Source organism: Tenrec ecaudatus, chromosome 7 (assembly GCF_050624435.1).
Source record: "Tenrec ecaudatus isolate mTenEca1 chromosome 7, mTenEca1.hap1, whole genome shotgun sequence".
Lineage (NCBI taxonomy): Eukaryota > Metazoa > Chordata > Mammalia > Afrosoricida > Tenrecidae > Tenrec > Tenrec ecaudatus.
In genome coordinates, this window is record NC_134536.1 from 45,726,603 (window position 1) to 45,750,281 (window position 23,679).

Consider the following 23,679-nt stretch of genomic DNA (forward strand, 5'->3'; position numbering starts at 1 on the left):
AAACTGGTTCATTGGCTGGAACTGGTTCGTGTACATCCAATCCACAATGATGTTGACAGCAGAATGGTGAACAATTAGAAGCCTCTACTTAATGAATGTTACCGATTAAGGCATAGTGAACACAGAGAAATTATTTCATTCTTGGGCCTTAAACCACGTGCCTCGGGTGTAATGAGGTGGAAGACTATGGTGAAGGCCTTCCCTAAGGAAAAAACCCTGAGTCACAATTAAGAGCATCTCGCCAAGAACGGAGTCTCGTGAACGCCCATCAGGTCTAGCACATTTGAAAAGAGTCACGTGGTGACGAAACACTCAGAGTTGACTAGCCAGCAAGCCCCTATATCTGCTTTAGTTAAGCACAAAAATGGATTGTACACAAAGTAGTGATAATTATTACAAGATGGAATCAAGTCAATGTTTAGGAGAGATCCTTAAAAAATAGTCATCTTCGCGGTCTTAATGATTTTTCCTGACCTTATGCAACTTAAGATGAGACTGGTTCTATTTGTGCTCTTTTTCTCCTCTGTACTTGGTCTATTCTCAGCCAAGAAATATGTAACAGGTATTATTTCAGTTGCGACCCAGAGAGCAAATGCATTAATACAGAACAAGGCCTTGTGGCTCCGGTTACCATTCCCTCGGTGGTCAGATTGTGCTCAGTGTGAGTTTAGCAGACCTCTTTAGGTTGCGGATGGCTTGGGGTGGCAGTTTAATGCTTCTCACCAAGTTCATGTTTGTTGGTCCAAGTCCAAACTGGAGGAGCTTTGAGCTGTGACTGAACATTAGCTCATGCTCCACATTCAGATTTACATACCCTTCATCCCATCTACGTTTCTCACATAGCTGCTTGGGGGGGGGTGGAATAAGACTTCTAACCCACCAAGGAGATTGATAATGAACACAAACCTCATTACACTTCAATGACCAGTTTGTCCCTGAATGGATGACAGTACAGAAAACACTGTTGAATACTGGTTTTCTTTAGAGATTGGCATGTGCAGGGAAAGGATCTGCCCTTCGTGGATGCACAGAACACTGACTCATATCACCTTCAGAACTAACCACCAACCACGGCAATGACTAAGCTGCCTGATTCAAGGGACTCAACCACACAGAATGCGCTTGTCTGTACCTTAAGGCTTGTGACAGTTGTCTCAACCCTCTCCTCAAATGATTTGAAAGTAGGAGAATTCCTAAAATAAAAGAAAAGAGGTCAGCCCCACATACCTAGCTGTCGTAGCAACCATGCTGTTGAAGTGTTCTGTTATTTGTAAACATCGCCTAAGCAGAGCTGGCTATCAGCTTGCCTCCCACCTCAACCATGTTTTAAAATACATTGCTCATCAGCTTGGGGGGGTCCACAAAGCCATCACTGGATATTTATGATTGTCAGTAAAACGTCCTGATACTCAACTATAGAATAAATAATACAAGACTGGGCAATGATCTCCAGTTACCGTTCAGTCCAATTCCTGGTGGTCTCATGTGTGTCCCTGTACAGTGACATGAGTGCAGTAATTCACAGTCACCACTGTATTTCTAGTGACTGGAAGGAGTGATAGCTTAACTCCGTTTACTGATCAAATTCCTTTCCACTGTAACACTCCTTTCCTGAGCTTGATTGTTCTGTTTTGGTAAGCAGTAGAAAGCCTGTCTGAAGAATCATGTTTGAATGTGCCAACTGGAGAAGCAAGGTTATTTCTTATTACAGTGAATGTGGAGTATGCCAGAAATGGTTCAAGGACAGGAAGGTGCGTAAGCTTTGTTTCTTTTCCATGCCTTAAAAAACTATCATTAACTTCTATGAAGTGGTATCTCTAAAAGCCAATGATGCCGGTGTTTTATGTTAAAACACACCCACTGCTTGCTTAATACCTGATCATCAATGGTGCTAGGGGCCATGTTTTTCACCTTTCTTCTAAAAAATATGGAGTTATTCTCTTATCAGACAGCGCCTACTAAATGCATATTGGCATTTTCTTTGTCACTCACTCATTGTGTTCAATATCCTGTCTTACCGTCAGAGCTGGGTGCTTCATTTGGCATCTAATAGTTTTCTATATGACATTTGGCCATTTGGTGCCATTTCTATTTAGTAATGTCATTACCACTGAAAATAGTATCTCCAAGTTCAACTAAAGGAACAGGAAGTGAACAAAGAAGACCCTGGTTACAACTTGGATCCACGTCAGTGTTTAGTAACAAAGGACTGCATCTTTCAAGGGACAAAGTTCAACGGGATGTTACTGGATCAGCTACCTCATCTCTCGAGTGTGAAGTGAAATCAGAGAACTGGCTTAGAACCTCCAAAGGGAGAATGGCCATAAAACAGTCCTGCGTTCCCTGAGGAGTTCAATGGAGAAGCAGGGCTATAAGGGAGGGCACAGAAATGAACATGTGTGTGTATGTTTTCTAATTAATAAATTTGGCTTTGTCCCCTGAGATTGTGACATCCCTAATGCTCAAAAATTCATTTGCATTCAAGCTGCATGAATTAAGTAGGGGGCATTCAGGGGGCCCAGGGGCATACCTTATATGTGACTCAATGTCAACCAAATTTCTAGTGAAGAATCCTAATGAACGATCCCTAAGGAACAATCTATGTAGATGGCCTACAAAAGTTTGTGGAAAATAGAATTAAAAAATTAATGACATTTCCCTACCAATTTTTGGAAACCTTTCTTGTATGTGTGTCTGCCGTTTGATCACAACTTCTATTTGGTCTCCTTACATGACGATCATCAGTCATTATGTGCAGAATGACAGGTGGCAGAAAAACAAGTCTGATGGCTCGGGTATAGGTCAGATGAGTAAAAGAAGCATTTTTAAGGTTTATTTCTAGCTAGCTTATGGGGACTGCATGTGACCAATATGTCACTAGACAGATTCCTAGCTCACACAGAAAAGACATGCCCAAGCCTTCTTTGAACATTCCGTCTCAAAACTAAATGAGGGGTGCTCAGAGCCACAAGTTTTAGCAGGTGCTCCATGTGGGTTTTGCTGGAGTAGGGAGCGAATCTTCCAAGGGTGCACTAAGCAATCTCATCTACATCTAAGTCTATATGCTTGACACTTGTTACCAAGTGAGGGGAAACAAGTACTTAAATTTCCATGTCAACAAATTTACTAAAGAAGCCCAGCACGGATGAGACTGTACCAGGCGTGAGAGAGCAGGCCTTCCCTAATGAACTTAGAGAAGACGCCGTGGTGGAGAAAGTCTAATCAGATTTAATCATGGCATGCACGGCCACCTGCAAACTCTCTCACGAAAAATGACCCTGGAATCGACTTAGCTTCAGTGACCTCACGTTGTTGAGAGTCACTGAATCCCTTCAAAACTGGATCCAGCCCTCAGCATGTGCAGCAGGTCCGAGGTGCTCTGCCCTGAGCGGAGCAGGACAGAGCCCCAGCCCCTTGCTTTCTCGCAACACCTACGGGCCCCAAGGGGAACATCAGGAGACAAGCTGGACATTGGGTTCTAGCCCTTTTATATTATTTTTACATAATTAATTTTTGTCTGTTGTTGAGAATACATTGTGGTGGGATATTATAGGAATCAGAAGGATTTTTTTCAAGTTGTTTCCCCCAAATATATGCCAAACTTAGCTGCTTGCGAATGACTACACACTTGGAGGCCATCTGCCCCTTCCTGTGATGTGTGCTTATCTGCAATCATGCCCCCTGAAGTAAATAGAACCCTTGGTTAGCAATAAACGGGGTCCTCCAGCCTCCTGCCAGGGCTCGAACCTCCTGCTGGATCTCAGCCCCACCTCGCCTCGGCCCACGCTGTACGCGGACCTAATGGGTAAGATCATGGCCATCCAGGAGGTGAGCATGAGATGTGTCCAACTGCATTATTTGACTTTCTTTTATCTCATGCTCTCAATGTCTTTAATATGATATTTATATATCCCAACCGTACAATCGTGCCCATCAAACCCGTGATTAGTGGTGGGGGGCTGGCACCCCTTTCAACCACAGGATCTACATCCAGTAAATAATTTCTATGTGTACAATGCAGTGGCATTGGTTACATTCTTCAGGTATACAAATACTCTCCCCTCCTTTGAATGGCTCTACCCCCATGAACAGACATTCCATTTCCTACATTTCCTGTATCAGCTTTCGAGTTGCTCTTGTCCACCGGATCCCATCTAGATTGACCTGAGGAGGACCCAGTGCTCAGGGCAGGCTGTCTTACTAGTGAAGAAGCCGTGGCTTCGTTGGGAGATTTCAGCAGCGTTCTTGGTATGAGGCAGAAATGTTTAAAGATGAGCTATGGGCAACCGTTTCAGGGTCATCCTGGTGTCAGAAAGTCTCTGTTTTGCAATTCTGTCCTGAATGTTGTTCTTTTTGATCCGGATTCTTCTGCAGAATCTTTGATCGAGATGTTCAGTCGTTCTAGCCCTTCATGCTCAACAGGATGAAACTGAAATCATGAGGTGACATTCCCAGGGCTACAAAGCTAATTCTTGGAAGCTCACAACGAAAACCCAACAGTTTCAAAGAAAGCCTAACAGACATTTTTGTGCGCTGAGTGCTCTTAATTCGATTGGATCTGATTCTATTAAGAAGCCATGCTATTGTGAAGAGTGCAGGTTCTTACTGGCCATTCATGTTCAAGGATATTCGTCGTTCACAGACACCTCGCCTTACGATGGACCTGGACAAGCCTTAAGGATGTCCTTTCCAGAACTGCCGCCCTCTTAATGATCTACTCTTGATTAAACTTGCTCCCAAGCATCCATTCGGTTCTGCTGACATAAGAAACACATTTCAAGTTCCAGGCCCTGGGCTAAGTATGCCATCCCTTCTGCCTCGGTGGACCCACATGGGGCCGGGCTCATCTGCCCAGAGGAGAGCAGGATGAGTCGGCCACTCGTCTTGCCCCCAGCAGAGACTCCTCAGTCAGAAGCCCAGGCACTGTACTTCTACCCAACTGTCAGCGTCTCTCCTGAAGGTTATTGGGGGAAAAGAGACAGTTTGAGCACTTGGGGAATTTCCTTTTACGTAAAGGAAAGAAGAAGAAAACCATGGCCACAAATCCCATGTCAATAAAGTAACAACTTCACACCCATGCTGCATTAAGATGATCTAAAAGTAAGATTCTGTAAAAGTAATTGACACACGTTACCTCATGGCAGGCATGCTTATGGAATGGCGAATGGAGCAGCTTCAATGGCAAAAGCAGATTAAAAGTGGGGCCGGGGGTGGGGGGGAGACAAAAAAAGAGAAAATAGTGTAATATAAGTACAAGATCAACTCTCTAGGCACAGTATTAAATCAGCAATACCCAGATCTGAAAGAGGCTCTGCCCACACCACCAATGTGCGATTTGTTTTCCTTGGGTATTATGGGCTACTGTCAGCTTCCCAAGGTGCCCTGGTGGCCAGAAAGTGAATCACTGGGTGGAAAATTGCCAGGCCTCCGCTCTGCAGGAGGAAGAGGAGACTAGGCTCCCAGAAAGATTTGCCGTTTGGGAAATCAGGGAGAGGTTCTACTCTGTTCAATGGAGTCAGTAGGTTTTCTTTTGGTTTGACCTGCTTCCGAGGATATCAATAAGTGGCCCATGGCATACTATTTTACTCCCTGTAAGTTTCCAAAGCCAGGAAATCCCAGAAAATTGTCTGATTCCCACCCAGTTAACCCCAGTGGCTTAGGACCATTCTCTACAAGCCCAAGCAAGGTCTAGCTACTCTGTTCCTATTCAAGAAAACAGTCAGGGATGGGCACCACCCCCAGGCAGATAAGAAGCTCATGGTTCCATTGTAGGGAAAGTGTCCAAAGTAATGTACACAGTTAACAGCTCAAACAATCCCACACGAGATCAGGGACTCGGCATCCCTTCTGATTTAATGGTCAAGGACATCTGGTACAAGTACAAATACTCCTGAGGATTCTAAAGCACTCAGGCTGACTTCTCCTCCCTCTGATGGCCTGCTGTTCTCTGTGTCAGTTTTACTCAGAAATTAAACTGGAAGACAGGCAGAAACAAAACCAGGTTCGTCTTCCTGGGATAGTGCTCCCCCCTCACAGTCTTCCTCACTGTCCAGAAGTCAGCAGGTCAGGAAGCAAGCACACCACCCTCACCTGACTGGATCCACTGAAGTAATTAGTATGAACAGCATTTCCCTAAACCACAAAGAGAAACTCAAATCTCAGACTCACTGCCATCAAGTCGATTCTGTGTCTTAGCAACCCTGAACTGCCTCTGGGGGTTCTGAGACTGTAACTTAGTATAGGAGTAGAAAGCTTTCTCTCTGTCCCACTGAGTGGCTGGTGGTTTCAAACTGCTGACCCTATGGTTAGCAGCTGAATATGTGTAACCCAGGACACCACCAGAGAGTCTAGACACAGAGAAAAGGACCAAGAAAGTCAAGGGGTGCTTATGGTCTTACCCATACACTACTTAGAAACTATCAGCAAAATATGCCCTCAAAAATCATATGAAAAAAGTTACTAAAAAATCCTCAGCAATATCAATCAAGGACATTGATGTAAAGTCAGGCATGAGATAGAAATGAGCCTAGACAATTTTCAAAGTAGTGCTGTTGGAACTGTCGGTGACGTGAATGGTGGTGGAATCCAGCCAGCAGCTCCTCTGGAGAGAGGCCAGTGACTTGCTCCTGTAAAGATTGCTGTCAGGTGCCCTTGAGCTACTTGGAGACTCAGAGAGGCCCATGGGAGCGAAGAACTGCTCCTAAGGGGTTTCAAGACTGCAGCGTTTGGGCCAGGCCGATCAGCTCGCTTGCTCCTGCGAGTCACTAGGTGGGTTTGAACCACCTGCCTTTCAGTCAGCAGCTGAGCACTTAACGACTGGGCCACTAGAGCACCTGTAAACTGACTTGAGGTCGCCAAAAGACAACAATAAGAATTGTTGATGGATGGAGGACCTCACAATCTCTAGCTTCCTGGTCCTTAACTCGCTCCAGAAAATGGAGCTAGTCTTGCTGTTGGAGGAACCGTGTGATGGGAACAGAGAGACTCTAGGAAGCAGGCCAAGGCCCACCTCACCCAGGACGGTGCTTACCCGATGGAGTGAGACCTGCATCCAGGCAGCCAAGGAGAGAAGACCAAGGAGCACATATTAGGACACAAAGCAATGGCCACACGCCTCCCCCCTCCCCAGTATCCCCTCTTTTAAGAGCTGTGTAGTCTTACTGGGTCATTCCATCTCCTACTCAATTTGAATTATTTTTTGTTTTGTTTTCCTTTGGCTTGTTTGGTACACTGTTTTTTGTCAACCTTTGAGAAGTTTTGCTCCCTGGGTGGAATAACAGTTTAATACACTCAGTTTTGTATGGAAACAGTGAAGCTTCAAGTCCAGAGAAACTCACGCACCTGGGCACCGGCTTCTGAAATCATCGGCCAAGGACAACCCGCCGGTGCAGGTCGGCACTCTGACTGACACACGTGGTCGCCACACGTTGGGACCAACTTGATGGCACCGGCTTTGGATCTTCCTATGGGTGTTCACAGACGCTGCCCTCCTCCCTAAACGCATGCCCCTCCCAAGCCTTTCACCCCACCAGATCTCAGTGCACACACATTTACTGCAAAGCATCCGGAAAACGTCAACATGGCTATCGGTCCACAGCGTGTACCTCTTAACGCTCATAACTGTGACTCCACTTTACCTTCCCAGGAAACCCCGTAGCTCGCAGCCTTTATCAATGTGCTGTCGTAGAACAGAAAGAGCCTGCGTAATCCCAAGTTCATTGAACAGGATCAGGTGAAATTGAGAATAAGGGCTCTGAAAATATAACCCACTTTCAGGGAGCATTTAAATTGAATACTAATAAGTTCTCTTACTTCCATTATTTCTTTATATATATTTTTTCTTCCATTATTTAAAAGGCCCAATTTCTAGGTTTTCAAATTTGGCAAGTATAAATTCTGAATTATTTTCAGTGAAAACGGTGAGGTACTGTTTCTCTTCTCAGGTATCCGACAGTTTGCAGCCTGATAAGGTTCAGAAGTTTGTTCCCAAAATGCACAAAAGACGCTCAAAGTGTAAAACTAAAAAGCTAAAATAGTACGATACTTTCCGAACAGTAAAATGCCTGTAGTGCAATTTCAAAATTTCCCCACTGTCGCCCCCCAGTGAATACCCAGTTTTCGTCACATGAAAAGTTAAAACTGACTAATTCTTTTCATTTAAGAGTCCCTATTAATTTAACTTAGCAATTTAAAAATGTAAAAGTTTAAAACTAAAAACTTTGCAAAACTTATGATTTTCACAAGGAACTCATTGAAATATAAGTTATATTTTCCAATATTTTTAATGACAGCTTATAATGAAAGTGTTGTAAGCCTCTGTAGAGAGCATACTTAATGAAAAATTTAGAACCCTCAGGAAATAGGCCTCCATTAGCCTAAAATAAAGCCACACTGAACAGGAGAAAACACAACTATTATTATCTAATCAGTGTGTGAGCATGAATATGCTAACCTATTACAGATATGAAATAACATCTTCACTCTTTACAACTTAGAGAAAAAATGAGCAGACCCGTTATAAAACCCAGTGGGCTTCCATTAAAGGACTCTCTTTAATTTAGATCACATGGAGCTAACTTAGAACTAAAAGGATCATTTAATAAAGATAAAAACGAGCATTTATTGAGTGTTTAATACATGCCAGGGGCTCTTCTATCTGCGGTTCTTGAAATAATCTGATGATGCCATTAAGTGCATCCTTATTGTATAAATGCTAATGTACCCAGGTGACACTGTGGGCTACAGGTTGGGCTACTAACCACTAGGTCAGCAGTTTGAAACTACCAGCCACTCCACAGGGCAAAGGTGAGGGTTTCCACTCCCATAAAGTTGCAGTGCTGAAAACCCACAGGGGCAGTTCCTCCCAGCCTATCGGGTCCCTATGAGTCAGATAAACTCAAATGCAGAGATGATTAATCTTGTTATGGTGAGGTCCAGAGAAGTTAAGCTTTAATGGTTTTCCTCACAACCTGACCACCCAAAATAAAAGTTCTTGGCAGTTTGTTACAAATGCAGAGGTTCCAGTTCTACCCAGGACTATCTGTGTGGGAAATCTTGGAGAATCTGGTCTCAGAAGTGTTTTAAGATCCTTAAGATGGGAAAACACTATTCTAGCTGGAGGTGTATACTTTCATTTTTAAGTGAAAGGTTTTCCCTAAATATGTAGTGAACACAGATATTTTAAAATCTTTTTGTCGTGACTGTGATTGTTTTGTTTTCCTAAGTTGTATTTACTTTGTTCAGGTGGTTGCTGGGTAGATACACAGCAAAGCAGCACCAGTGCGCCAGCGTCGACACGGGCATGTTAGAGACTCGGATTACATTCTCTGAGTTGTGCCTACATTCTTACCATCTATAGCAGAGTTGTTTTTCCTCATAACTTATTATGTTCATTAACTCCACTACCCGCTTAGGTTCCTATCGAATCATTGTAGTTGCTTTTGTGAATTTGAATCCATAAACGTAGTTCTTAAAAGAGTTCAAAGAATAACAACTCTTAAAAGAGCTCAAAGCAAGGGTTTTGTTGTTGTTTTTACTAGTAAGCTAAGCTATTGTTGGATTTCAAGACATAGGGAATACTTGTAGTTTAAGGTGTAAAGATTGTCTCAGGGTAATAGCCCCAAGGGCTTATACAGCCGCCATGCTCAGAAAGTCTACGTTTCATGAGAATGTGAAATCCTGGTCTGCATCCTCCCGCCTTTTGATCAAGAATTCTTCTGTTGAATCCTTGACTAACATGTTTAGTAATTGCTGCCAGAATCATTTATGTTTTATAAAGTTATTTCATTTGCTTAGGTAAACATTTTAATGACATTAAAATGACTGTAATAAACATAGGGTTAGGTAATGATTCAGAAGGTTACCTCCTCATTACAGTCTGCCTTTGATAAATTTCAATTCCTTTTCCTTATTGCAATATGAGTAGAGATGAAGAAAAGGCAACATTCTCAGACTGGTTTACCTTTCTCACCACCATCAAGTCAATGCTGACTCTCGGCGACCCCCGTGGGTTTCCCAGACGGTAACTATTTACGGGAATGGAAAGCCCAGTCTTTCTCCCGCAGAACTGCTGGTGGTTTTGAACTTGCCGGCAGTGCAAATTGAAGACTGATTCGTAAACATTACGCCACCAGGGCCCTAAGTTTTAAAATTAATGCACGAATACTGAGCACGACAGTCATTTTTGAAACAAAAATAGTAACTTAAATACGAAGACATAGAGATAACGAACAGATGCATATTTGTCTCTAGGTGCCAAAGGTGTGGGGAAATGTAGAGATAAAGGTTCACGAATTCAGGGAATAAACAGCTCTTTTTAAAAAAGAAGAAATGTAAAATGTACTTTAAATGTTCTAAAAAGTAATGTGGCTCCGAGAGAGGAAAACAAAATTGATTTCTAGAGAAAAAAATAAGGCAGAACAGTCGAAGTAAAACTAAAATAAGACTCCCCCCCAAGGAAGTGTAACAGCTTTATGTAAGATACCATCCTAGTACATACATGAAACATCGAATGGCCAATATTTTTCCTTCTAGGTCCTAGAGTGGCACATTAGTTCTCAGTTCAAATCTACTGTAATGCTCATCCTTTATATTATAATGAATTTAAACAAATAATATTTAAAATAACATTTATATTACAATGAAATTAACAAAAATAGGCAAAAGAATTTATTTAAAACTTTCAATATAGGTATGCACTGGGAAACAATATAGCCATTAAAAATGTAAGTATAAAAATATGTATTAATAGTCACAATTGTCAGTAGAGTGGAAAAATAAAACTACCAGGAAGTATATGAGACCATAAAGTACTCTTAAGAATAAAACATAGATCTAGGAATGGGGTTTGGGTTTGCACTACATTCTAGCTCCAACTTAACAACAATTTGTTTTTACATCGTGGCCCTGCTTGACACTCACCCTCAGGAAGAGAACCCAGAAGATGCAGGTGCTATAGCAAAATTTGGTGAAGAAATTAGATGGTGCCCTGCTATCAGATAAAATACCATCTGAAATCTTAAAGGTTTGTTTCTAAACAAGCAGCCATCTAAGTGAGATGTCAACTAAATCCACATGGAAGAAGCACACCAACATCAGTCACCGGAAGATTGTAAATCATATCATCCAAAGCCGAAGGAGGGAATAGTATCAGAGGCTAAATTGTGGTAATCTGGTTTGCAGAAGGCGAGAGGTGACAGTGGGAGCGCAAGATACATTTATGGGAACCACACAGGAAACAACCCTCCGAGGATTTCCCTCATCAGTAATCAAGGGCTGGGAGGATGGGAGGGACGGGAGGAAAGTGATTACCAAGTGGAGTCATCAGAGAGGTGGCTATGGAAGATCAAAGGATAAACCTGACTTGAAGTCAAACCTTGTCAGTTGACCCCCCGCCATGCACGTTAGGCCTGAGCTGATTGTCAACATTCTCTGTGGGTTTTCGGTTTTTGTGTGTACATATTGGTGTTTATCTCAGGAGTGTTATGCCATTAGGGGTCACCCTCTTGATTTTTGTTACATGTTTTTCTGTTTTTCGGAATGTGGAAGTCAGGATTAATAAACCTATAGGGACAGCAGGGAGAATGAAGGCTTCTGGCGGTGGGGAGGCTGCGGGGGGACAGGGTGTCCCATGGGGAGGGGCTAAAAGGAGCTGATGTCAAAGAGTTGAGGAAGGGAAAGAATGTTTCGTGACTGATTTTGGAGGAAATTGTACAACACTGTTTGATGAGATTGACCTATGGAACCATATGGCATCTGCATTGACTCCCAATAAAATGGTTTTGAAAATAAAAAGAATAAAATGATGAATATGTATATACTTAGCACAGAAAAAAATACTGTGCTATAAGTAGGTATTTACAAAACCGTAGCTGAGAGTAGTTTTTAAAAGCATATTCAGCTCAATGTGTATTTGAAATGATCATTTAAGTGACAATAGTTAAGATGCTGCATGTATGACTTTCATTGACATCTCCTCATTATGAATAATTGAAGGGATAAGCTCATAAAGCATTCCATGGTTTTTATGTTTATTTTTGGGTCGTGGAAGTGGCATTTTTGAAACAAAATCCATGTCTGAATTTTAGGCAGAAAAGATGCCAATACACAAAACTTGTCTTAGTCACCATAACCGTCACCTGAAATGCTAATCCATTAAAATAGGATAATAATAGAGAGCGTGTCAAGGGGACCAGCTGAGAGGTAATAGTGTCCCTTTTCAGAAAGCCAAGAGCTCCACACTGTCCCCAGGTTTACTCCCACCGTACCTCATATCTCCGAACTTCTTGCTGATGGCTGTCCCCACATTGCTGAACGCTGCCGTTGCCTTCTGCCCTGCGTGGCTCAGGGTTTCATGGGTTTTCTTGTAACTACAAGCAAAGCAGAATAACAGTGAGCTCCCAACACACATTCACCTTCCTTCGCCTTTGTTATTTTGAAAATCCTTTTCTGAACCAGATGTAGGGAGGTGCTGGGCCATAGAGCTACATGTCCCCAACTATTATTCGAAGATCCTGAACCGACTGTCTATTAGCAGAAAAGTCACTCCTTGAAGTCTGCATTCAGAAAGTCTAAGCATGTGCCAACACAGGTATGCGAGCCCCAGCCTTCACCTACAAACACAGGAGCTAATCAGCAAGGACAGAATATTCCCTTCCTAATCAAACTTTCCAAGGAAAACCAGGCACCAGAGAAATGAGAGGATGTAGGTTTTAACGGGAGAGTTAAGTTTTCACAGGTTGGCTAGTTTGGGTACATTTAATCAGAAAAAAGGTAAAGCTATAACTAGCTATTTAATTTTTGTACTAGTTATAGCTGGAAATATTAAGGGCATATTATCTAAAGTCAGAGTAGTGACTTTATTCAGAAATAATTTTAGGGCTAAAATACCGTAATTATTTCCTTCTAAGCCCATGGCCCCACTAGACTGCGACTTCCTGCAGGCAATGCAGCTGTTCCGCTTTCTGTCCTGTGTCTGGCAAATTGAGGAGGAACGCAATACGTGTTGGCTAAATGGATGGAGAGCGTTGGAGATGATGCCCTGTCGGGGTTCTGAGCTGGCCTTTGGCAGTAGGGACAGAGAGAAATGTGACAACAGAAGCAAGACGATCACAGAGACAGGATGACTGGAGATGGGCAAGCGATTACAGGTGAGAGAGTACGACAAACCGATCGCCCTGAGGATTGGGGCAATAATGACTGGAAGGACAGGGCTGTCATTGGTCGGAATGGGAACTTTCTAGGAGTGATTTAGTTAAATGGGGCGGGGGGGGGGGGGGGTTCATGACTTGAAGGAATAGAAGTAAATCACCAGAAACGTATATATAAGCCAAACCAGACTTGTTGAAATCAAGTCAATTGCCACTATGGCACTCCAGTTAAAACAGGGCAGAATTATTCCCTAAGGCTTTCTTGGCTGTAAACTTCCAGAAGGAGGTGTGTAGGCTTTGCTTTCATGGCACTACTGGGCTCAAACCAATTAACTTTGGGTTGGTAGCTGATCACATACCACTTGCACGACTCAGCAACACTACCAACATGCTGTGAGTGCCGGTCAGTCAGCCCCCACACGGAGCGACCCTACGTCAAATGGACGCAAACATCGCCCCGTCCTGCCTCATCCTCACGATGGGGGCAACACAGAAGCCACCACAGAACGACAAGCTGGTAGGAGAACGGTGGCTCCCTCGTTGCTGTCATGCTGGAAGCTATGCCAGTGGTGTTTCAAATAAGATCAGGATTACGCGTGTTGTACAGGCTTTATCGGAGCTCCCAGACGAAGCAGGAACAGGCGATCCATTCCGGGGGATTAGCCATGGGAACTAATCAAGAGCAGTGGAACGTTGACACTGTGCCGGGAGACGAGCCCTTCACCTTGGAAAGCCTTCAGAATCCCTCAGAGGACGAGCTGTCCCCTCAACGTAGAATCCACTCTATGGATATGGAGGGAGCAAAGCTTTCAAGACCTTGACCTGCTCCTGTGGCATGACCCACAATAAGAGGAAGCAGCTGTCGACATCTATGACTAATCGGGAAGTGGAAGGTGCGGCGGGCGAGTGGGAAAACTGGACGCTGTTAGTAGCCGGTCACGACTGCCGCAGTCCTCGGGAGCATGGTGCCTCCAAAGCCACCAGCAAATCGTCCAGCCTTTGCTGCCGCGTCATACTGTTCAGGACACGTTGTCCTTGGAGATCAGTCATTCCTTTATGTCTCCACTCTTCTTTTTGTCTCCTGTTCCCACAAATCATCTAACCCTAAACGCTGCCTTGGGAGTCCTTTATTCATGTTCCAACCTAATCCACTGCGATGGATTTGATTCCATCGATCTTTATAGGAACGCAAAGCCTCGTCTCTCTCCCACCACTTGCTAACAGGATGCAACTTCTACATTCAAGACAAAAATGCTTTCTTGGGCCACCTCCAGTTCCCAAAACTCCTTCTTGCCTTGGGGACTATGCAGCATGTTTCCCTTGGCGCTAACTCTTTACAAGACTGGATATTTCCTGTCTGTCAACTCCAGGAACAGTATGAACCTTTCCCAACCTACCTTCATCAGACCCAGAGCAAATGATTTGTCTTGGACACAGCTCATTGCGCCTGCTCTACCCCAACCAGAAGGACTGGAATTGCCTGGTCCTGCATCCGGTTAGGGTGATTAAGGAGGCCAAGCAGAAAGATGGTTCCTGGTTCGTGTGCCCAGGAGGAAGCTCCGATCCGTGTGACGAGGAGCCCGGGGGCTGGAGGAAACAGACTGTGCTTGAGGCAGGGACCTGGAGAGAAGGCAGCCTCCCGTGTGCAGGACATCATCTGCTACGTTGTTAGGTGTTGTTGCTGTCGCTGCTATTGTTCTGTTCTTCAGTACCAAGTTGGAGACAGGCACTCGTTTAATTTAGTGCCTAAACGATAGCTAACCGACTCAAGGCATTGTTCATATGGTACAACGATGTAAATTTTAACGCGAGGCATAGCAATGTGTCCTTTCTCATCTTCATGTTTGTCATCGTCGGGTTGGCAGAGGTTGCTTGGCCTCCAGAGGTTGTGGTCGAGTGAAATTTCTAATATGGCTCTTCTACCCATGTCTCTGGAAGTCCCACCAAGTGATTGGGTGGGACTATGGCAACAGGCATGTATAACATGAAAAGATTGGACCAGTCAGTTTTTGTTACCATGCACCAGGTCATCTTTGAGGTCACGAGGCAAGAAACCCTGAGAACCTTGGGAAGAGGCCTTCAAGGCCTCTGTCTGAAGTGGTGGAGGCTGCTGGGACCAGAGGCCTCACTGGCTGTGGCACGGAGACTCAGAGAAGCAGTGCAGAGACTATGAGGAACCTCTCCTTCTCTGGCCAGAGACGATGGAGCTGTAGGACACAGTGACAGGCAGGGTGGCTTTCTAGCCCGTGCATGCTAAGGCCAACAGATCACACGGCTGAGAGATGAACTGGAGAGAGAGAGAGATGTGGCTGCTGGCTGAGGAGACCAATGGCTGTCTCATGACGGCTTGTTCATCCTGACTTCTGATCACCTATTGACTTCCCTAACGCCCCCCCCCCACCCTTAATTGTGAGTATTTTCTGTTCCGTTCTGTGTGGTCATTGCAAAGATTTCTAGAGCCCAGCATAGACGTCTAATAGTGTGGGAGGAACAGTGTCAGATTAGGTAAAGAAGGACAGATCATCGAGGCTTGTCAGACCCCTGCCTCACAGCAATAGAGAAGCCAGAGGAGATCAGATAAGGCCCACTGTTGCTGCTTGTTGCAGAGATAAACCAATGGGCTCCTCGGTCTAGTCTCCCCCAGTCTGGACTATGCCCCAACTGTCTGATGAGCCCTTGGACTTCCTAAGAAGAGACCTGTATAGACGTGTGGACCATTTTACAGGGAGAGAGCTGTCCTCATTTCACATGCAAACTAAGGGAGCCACACTGGGGAGACTGCAGGCTTCTTAGATCCACTTCCTTGTACAAAACATATCTTCACACAGAAGCTAAAAGTCGTAGACCTCATTTCTCAGCAACCAGAAAAGGAGTTTGGCCCCAGCGAAACTGAGATAACTGTTGTGGATCATTGGCAGCTCCCTCTACTCTATAACCAACTCCGGGCTCACTGCCATTGAGTCCATGTGAACTAATAGCGACCCTTTCGGACAGGGGAGAACTGCCCCTGTGAGTTTCTGAGACTATAAGTCTTTGCAGGAGTTGAAAGCCCCATAAATTCAGGGGGAAACTATCAGTACAGAAAAAATTTGACTCACTTCAGTATTAGGAATCCCATACATTTATATTCTAATCATTGCTACCAGGGAAGAACCTGCATTGCGTAACCCAGAAAACTTTCTTGATGGTAGAATTTGGAGCTAGAGTTACAACTAGAGCTTATGTGATGTCACCGAATCATTCCACCCTCAAAAAGAAGAAAAACCATATCACGTATTTGGACGCTAGATATGTGTCTTCTCTTTAATATAAGACCACCTGGTAAGCAGAATATTTTAAATCACTAGAAAAGGATTGCCAAACTTAAATATCTCACATAATTTAAAAAGCCAACTAATGAAAGCATGCGTGTCGAATAACCAGTCACTCTGTTCCTAGCCTATTACAGATAAGACGATAATGGCAAAGCCAAAACCATTTCTGCTGGCCAAAGTTCAGCGCTCAATATTTCCCAGGATAATTAGGGATGAGATGCACACCCCCAAAAGATGAGAGGCACAAATTCTTAGTTTCAATCATTGCTGACAAGGCTCCAGAAAAACTGTTGACCGTTTGTGTCAGAAATTCAAAGTGGGTAGTGAGTGTCAAGTATTCTAAGAAGGAAACACCAGCTCCTTTATCATTTTTATGGGGAAAGATGATAAAATACAGACCTAAAGAATATTTTTGAAATATGATAGAGAAAAAATGTATTTAAATCCTAGGAAATAGAGTTTCATGGTCAAAGCTTTATTTCATGAAGTTATTTTTTAAGTCTGTTTCATATGCAACTTAATGATTGTACACAATCCCTGCTATTGCTTCAAGCAAGACCGTTTTTCCTAATTCTAAGCCCCAAACCAACCTTGTAAAGGGCAGGTGTCATCGGAGAAGGCGATTCTGAAGGATCCTGTAACATGTACTTACGCAGTGGTGGTTTGCATGTCATGCCAGCTCTTGCTGAAGTTCTGTTTAAGTTCATTCATTAGGCTCATGCCGAGTTTTTGTTTGATCTCAACCAGACGCCTTTCTTTTGCAGATAAAACTTGTCGCAAAGTCGTGATTTCGTCCTCTATCTGCAGGTAGGAGAGACAATTCGTGGGGATGTGTCAGACAAAGTACAAAAGCTCTCTGGACTGCAAAGCAGTCATTGTGTGCTCTTATTTACACAGCTCTTGCTGCTCGCTGAAGCCTGGCTCAGAGCCACCATGCATTGAGCTGCTGACCACAAGGCCAGCAGGAGGAAGACCAGGCTTTCTACCCGCTTTCCTGCGACGTTTCCGTACTGTGGACCCATAAGGGCAGTTCTACCTTGCCCTATAGGGTCATTAGGAGTCAGCATCCACTCAATGGCAGTGAGTTTCTGCCCTTCCAAACCTAACATGAAGATGTCATCTACTTTAATATTTAAAAATAAAAATAGATTTATTGGCTCTAAGATGATATAAGTATTTGGGGCACCTGGAGAAAATTCTGGTTGCACACAAAACACAAAGAAAATAATCACTTTTAATTTGTGATGAAAATAGCCAGCACTTATTTCTTGGCTAATCTTACAAGCATCTTCTAAAGTTGGAGAGAGATATCATTTTTTTAACAAAAATTGGTTTTGTGCTACACGCCTTAGTTTATAAATAACTTCTTTTCAATTATCCGTGTGTCCTAGGAGTTTCCCTACATCAAGAAAAATAATCATACATCCATTTAATGACTAGCCTGTGAGTACTTGTGATTATATGAACATAGACTAACACACTAGTTAATTGTAAATTGATAGTAGTTAGTTTTCTATTCTGCAATAGAATAGAAAAGATGCAATAAAGGTGCAATAAACATTCAAGTTTGCTTATTTGAAAAAGCTCTGACTACCCCTGTCAAAGTCTACAAGGGAAAGGAAATGCACATTTTTAAAAGTTTTTGAAGTATACTGTCCAATCCCTTTATAGAACATAGGCAGCAATGTATAGCCCATAACAATTTATGAAAACTCACCACATCTTCAGTGAGTTCTGTAGTAATTATTCTTTGCTCACTTTATAGATAAAGATTGCAAATCACTTTTCATTTGACTTGCTTTTTGATTGCTCATGAGGATCAATAGTTTTTCATAGTCTTAAATTGACACTGAATTTTTCTTTTAAAATTATTTTAATTTGTTGTTTCTGTTATTGAGAATATATACGTTAATTTACATTCTTCAAGTCATGCAACCCCTTTAACCATCCTTATCTGAGTGAGTCACTGTCCCCTAAGTTTCCTATGTAACCTTTGAGTTACTGTTATCAAGTACATCTCCTTTGGTAGATCTTATCAGAGCATAGGTGGATAAGTCCAACAAGTATTGCTACAGAAGCACAGAAACCTTCATTCAGCAGAAAGGATCAGAATGTGATACTACTGTCTCTGTATTCTCTCTCTGGGTGAATACACTTCTGAGGACAGTGTTTCCGTTGCTTTCACCCTTTTCTGAACAACTCTGTACTCCCCGATATATTTCACATCAAAAGGGCACTCTGGCAGCCTCAAAGGACTCAAGTCATGCTCCTTTTGAATCTTTGGGAAACAAAAATAAGTTTGAGGGGGCAAGATCAGAGCTGTAAGGTAGATGGGGTAAGGCTTCCCAAGAAGATGCGCATGTGATAATTAGAGAATTAGAAGACTGAGCAAGTACACGGTCATGATGGGAAAAATTCCTTGGTGCAACGTTCATGGGCCTTCTCACCAATGTAGATTTCATTTTCCTAAATCCTCTTCATGTAAGCCTATGGGATCATCCTGTGCCTTTTGAGAAACTCTGTCCAGATGACCCCTTTGCCATGAAACAAAAGGAAACAAACAAACTGTTACCATGACCTTGTGAGCTAACCTCTCTGCCTTGAATTTATCGATGTGGTCTTCCCAACCTTGAGCCACCTAAAACGTGTGGTGCCCTGAGAACTTGTAAAATTATTCTCATAAACGTATTGTAAAGCTTCCATCACTTGGGAAGATGCCAACTTGAGTTTCGCTAAAAATGTTTGTATTGACCCTGCCCCCAAACTTGTTTTCTCCCATAGCTCAAACACTGTACATTTTTTGAAGTCACCCAATATTATGAATACACATGTATTACTTAGAAAACTTGTTTGCCAGTGCTCCAAGACATGAATGCAACAGGCTGGAGTGGAGTAGGGAAGTGGAGAGGTCTGGGGGGTCGGCTCCAATCCCAACTACTAAGTGGACACCTGCCCTTCCCGTCAGAAAAATTTATTTCAAAGGATGGCACTGAATCTGCAGCTCTGTGAGAGGGGCATATCTGATTGGAGCACACGGGAGCAGATGACAGGGGAGGAGGAGAGTGGAGTACATCCTGGCCCACCAGGCTGTGAGGACGATGTTCCCAATTAGAGCAGCCAGTCCACATAGAGGACTACATGGCTGGCCCCACTATGAGACATGATGCTCCTCACTGACCCATAGCTCTACAGGGGAAAACACCAGAGACAGTGTGGGAATTGCACCCCATCTGATCCCACCACACCGAGGTAAAACATTAAGAGAGTGCAACAGAACAGCAAGGGAATGGAGCAGCGAGATCCCCAGGGAATGCTGAAGGTGGACTTTGGGGCCAGGGTGTGGTGCCCCAACAGACTAGACTGGAAAACACTCCTAAAGGCCAACAAACAATCCTTGAACTAACTACAAGCTTCTCTTGTGTTTGTTTTGTTGTTTTTGTTTTGTGCATGTTATTATCTCCGCAGGTTTTTCTAAATTGAAGATAGGCTGGGATGGACACTGGTACAGATAGGAACTGTAAACACAGTGAATCCAGGGCAGATGATCCCTTCAGGACCAGTGGTGAGAGTGATGATTCTGGGAGGGTATAAGGAGGGTGGGCTGGAAAGGGGGAACCAATTACAAGGATCTACATGTGACCTCCTCCCTGGGGAATGGACAACAGAAAAGTGGGTGAAGGGAGACATTGGACAGTGTAAGACATGACAAAATAATAATTTATAAATTATCAAGGGTTCATGAGGGAGAGGGGAGCAGGAAGGGAGGGGAAAATGAGGACCTGATGCCAGGGGATTAAGTGGAGAGCAAATGTTTTGAGAACAATGAGGGCAATGAATGTACAAATGTGCTTTACACAAATAATGTATGTATGGATTGTAATAAGAGTTGTATGAGCTCCTAATAAAATGATTTTTAAAAATGAAAAACAAACAAACAAATAAAAGAAGATCAAAAGGATTAAGAAAAGTTTGTTTGAAAACTGGTGACAAAGGCACGTGCCAACACGCTTTGTTGGGCGTCGCTCGGTGCATGTATGTCCAGGAACCCCGGCAACAGTAAGCTTTGATTTATTCTGAGCATGCTCAAGGCAGACATGTGTTACTAGTCAGCCTAATCTATCTGAGACTTTGAAAAGACATCCATGGATATATTTTTAAAATCTAAAATGTTAAGGTTATCTCAGAACAAGAGCTTCTGGGGTTTATCCAGTCTCCATAACTCCAGGATTCCATGAGGATTTTACATTCTGGTTTGTGTTTTCCCCTATTGATCTCTATTCTTCTATAGAATCTTTGACCAAAATGTTCAGCGAAGGTAACCAGGCACCACCTGGTTCCCCTGCTATCATGGCAACAGAGGTAGTTGTTCCTGGCTTTGAATTTCTTTTTAATTGCTTATTGATGACCCTTGACTGTGTTCTTGGATATGAGCCTTTTTTTTTAAGCAAGATATAATAATAATGTTAGTTCTTTGTCATTGCAGCTGCAAGGATTTCCCCTAGTTTGGCAAATGACATATTTTTCCATGTAGAAGCTTTAAAAGGGGGCATGGATCCTACCACGAAACATGACATCCCTCACTGACCCACAGCTCTACGGAGTACAACACTGGAGACACAGTGCAGGATTTGTGCCCAATCTGACCCCATCACACCAGAGCAAAATGCTAAGGGTGTGCAAGAGATTAGCAAGGGGAGCAAAGCAATGAAGTCCCTGGGGAATACCAAAAATAGACTTTGTGGCCAGGGCGTGGTACCCCATCAGATTCAACTGGAAAATACTCTTAAAGGTCAACAAACAGACCTGGAACTATTTATATGCTTTTGTTGGTGGTGGTGGTGGTGGTTTGTTTTTGCTGCTGTTGTTTTGGTTTCTTCTGTTGTTTTGCTGTCTTGTTTTTGTGCTTATTATTGTCTCTGCATGTCTATCAAGATAAGGTAGTTGGGGATAAACAATCCAGAGGAGACAACAATGCTACCTACGGTTCCAGGCGGACATGAGAGAGAAAGAAGTGAAGGAGGCAAGGGGCGCGGGGGAACCAACCCAGGAACAAGGGAACAACAAGTGATCTAAAATTGGTGGTGAGGACGGTATAGGATGCCTGGTAGGGTTTGATCAAGGGCAGTGTAGCCAAGAGGAATCACCAAAACCTGAATGAAGGGCGAATATGATAGTGGGATAAGAGGAAAGTTAAAGGAAATAGAGGGAAGAATGAGGAGGTAAAGGGCATTTATGAGATCTAAATACAGGTATATACATATGTAAATATATTTATATAAAATGACAGGGAAATAGATCTACGTGCATATATTTATTTGTTAAGTATTAAGGTAGCAGATGGATAATAGGCCTCTACTCAAGTACTCCCTCAACGCAAGAGCACTTTGTTCTAATAACCCAGCATTCTGTGATACTCACCTTCCCGACATGATCACTGAAAACAAAATAGGTGTGTAAGCAAATGTGGTGAAGAAAGCTGATGGTGCCCAGCTATCAACAGATATAGTGTCTGGGGTCTTAAAGGCTTGAAGATAAACAAGCGGCTGACTAGCTGGGAAGCAATACAGTCCACATGGAAGAAGCACCCCAGCCTGTGTGATCATGAGGTCTCGATGGGATTAGGCATCAAAGACCCAGAACAAAAATCATATCAATGTGAATGAGGGGGAGTATGGAGTGGAGACCCCAAAGCCCATCTGTGGACAGTTGGACATTCTCTTACAGAGTGTCACAAAGAAGAGACGAAACACAACTTTTCTCTAATTCTTTAAGGCTTCTCCCCCTCCCCATTATCATGACCTCGCTTCTACCTTACAAATCCAGCTAGACCAGAGCATGTACACGGGTCCAGATAAGAGCTGGAAACACAGGGAATCCAGGACAGATAAACCCCTCAGGACCAATAATGAGAGTAGCGATACCAGGAGAGTAAGGGGAAGGTGGTGGGAGAAATGCTTCACATATAACTTCCTCCCAGGGGGACAGACAACAGAAAAGTGGGTAAAAGGAGACATCAATCAGTGTAAGACATGGAAACAAAAATTATAAATTATCAAAGGTTCATGAGGGAGGGAGCGTGGGGCCAGGGGGAAATGAGCTGATACCATGGGCTCAAGTAGAAAGAAAAAGGTTTGAAAATGGTGATGGCAACATATGTACAAATGGGCTTGACATAATATATGTTTACATGGATTGTGGTAAGAGCTGTACAAGCCTCCAATAAAATGATTTTTTAAAAGTAGGTGGGGGTGGGGAAGGTTCGGAAACATCTGGTAGAGATGGATCTCAGAGTGTGTTATAACAGACCAAAATTTCCATGTCCTAAGAAGGCGGCACAGAATGACTCTACCAATTTCTTAACTAATTTAAGTGTTTCTTAGTATCATGGAGCATAGCATACTCATGTTCAATTCATTCTAATCGAATTAGAGGAAAAAAGAGACCAAGAGAGAAAAAAAGAAAAGTCTTATATCCTAAATATAAATCAACAATCTCACATGGTACTAATCCAACAAGGAGCAAACTCCAAATGCTTCGTTGGGTGGGGAGGTGGGTTTGTGCTGTACTACCGGAGAGATGAGCAATGTATATAAGATAATACAGATTTTATGGGGCCCTAAGAAATGTTCAAAGGAAATTTTGACTTCATAGGATTTTCAACTGAGGTTCAACATTGGACATATAACTTCCTGAGATACGTTGCTTACTTATATACCCTAAATGAACCCCTTAAACATGCATATGCAAGTACATAGCTATCCCACACACCTTCATGATATTTGCTTCCTGACACGGGATGAGTTCTTTTCATTATTTGACGGAGGTCCTATATCAGGATGATAAATGACACATAAATGGAGTCATTTCAAAGATCCTCTTCATAGGCCAAGTTTGGAGATAATGAACATGGATGGCATGGTCACAAAATGAAAGTGCTCAAAGGATCGTAAGCATTCTAATAAATGTGCCCTCCCATTCACAGATGAAGTTGCTAGACAGAAGAGCTGGGTTTTTGTTTGTTTGTTTTTTACAGTAGCCCCCATTTATCCACGGGTGATACATTCCAAGACCCCCAGGGAATGCCTGAAATTGCAGATAATGCCCAACTCTCTACAGACTTTGTCTTTGCCAGAACACACTCAGATATACAGAATACAGTCTGATTTATAAATTAGCCCAGTATAAGAGGAACAACAAAAACTAACAGTAAGATACGA

At 43.1% G+C, this 23,679-nt stretch overlaps 1 protein-coding gene across 1 annotated transcript in view; it reads right to left on the reverse strand.

The window, feature by feature from the left end:
- Positions 1 to 23,679, reverse strand: part of TPD52L1 (TPD52 like 1) — a 36,395-nt gene that overhangs the window by 4,544 nt on the left and 8,172 nt on the right. Inside the window, exons 3-7 of the mRNA XM_075553733.1 lie at positions 17,115 to 17,263; positions 12,267 to 12,368; positions 7,031 to 7,045; positions 5,135 to 5,173; positions 1,133 to 1,193 (exon numbers count right to left, since the gene is read on the reverse strand). Coding sequence (XP_075409848.1) covers positions 1,133 to 1,193; positions 5,135 to 5,173; positions 7,031 to 7,045; positions 12,267 to 12,368; positions 17,115 to 17,263 — 366 coding nt within the window. The remainder of the gene's footprint in view (positions 1 to 1,132; positions 1,194 to 5,134; positions 5,174 to 7,030; positions 7,046 to 12,266; positions 12,369 to 17,114; positions 17,264 to 23,679) is intronic.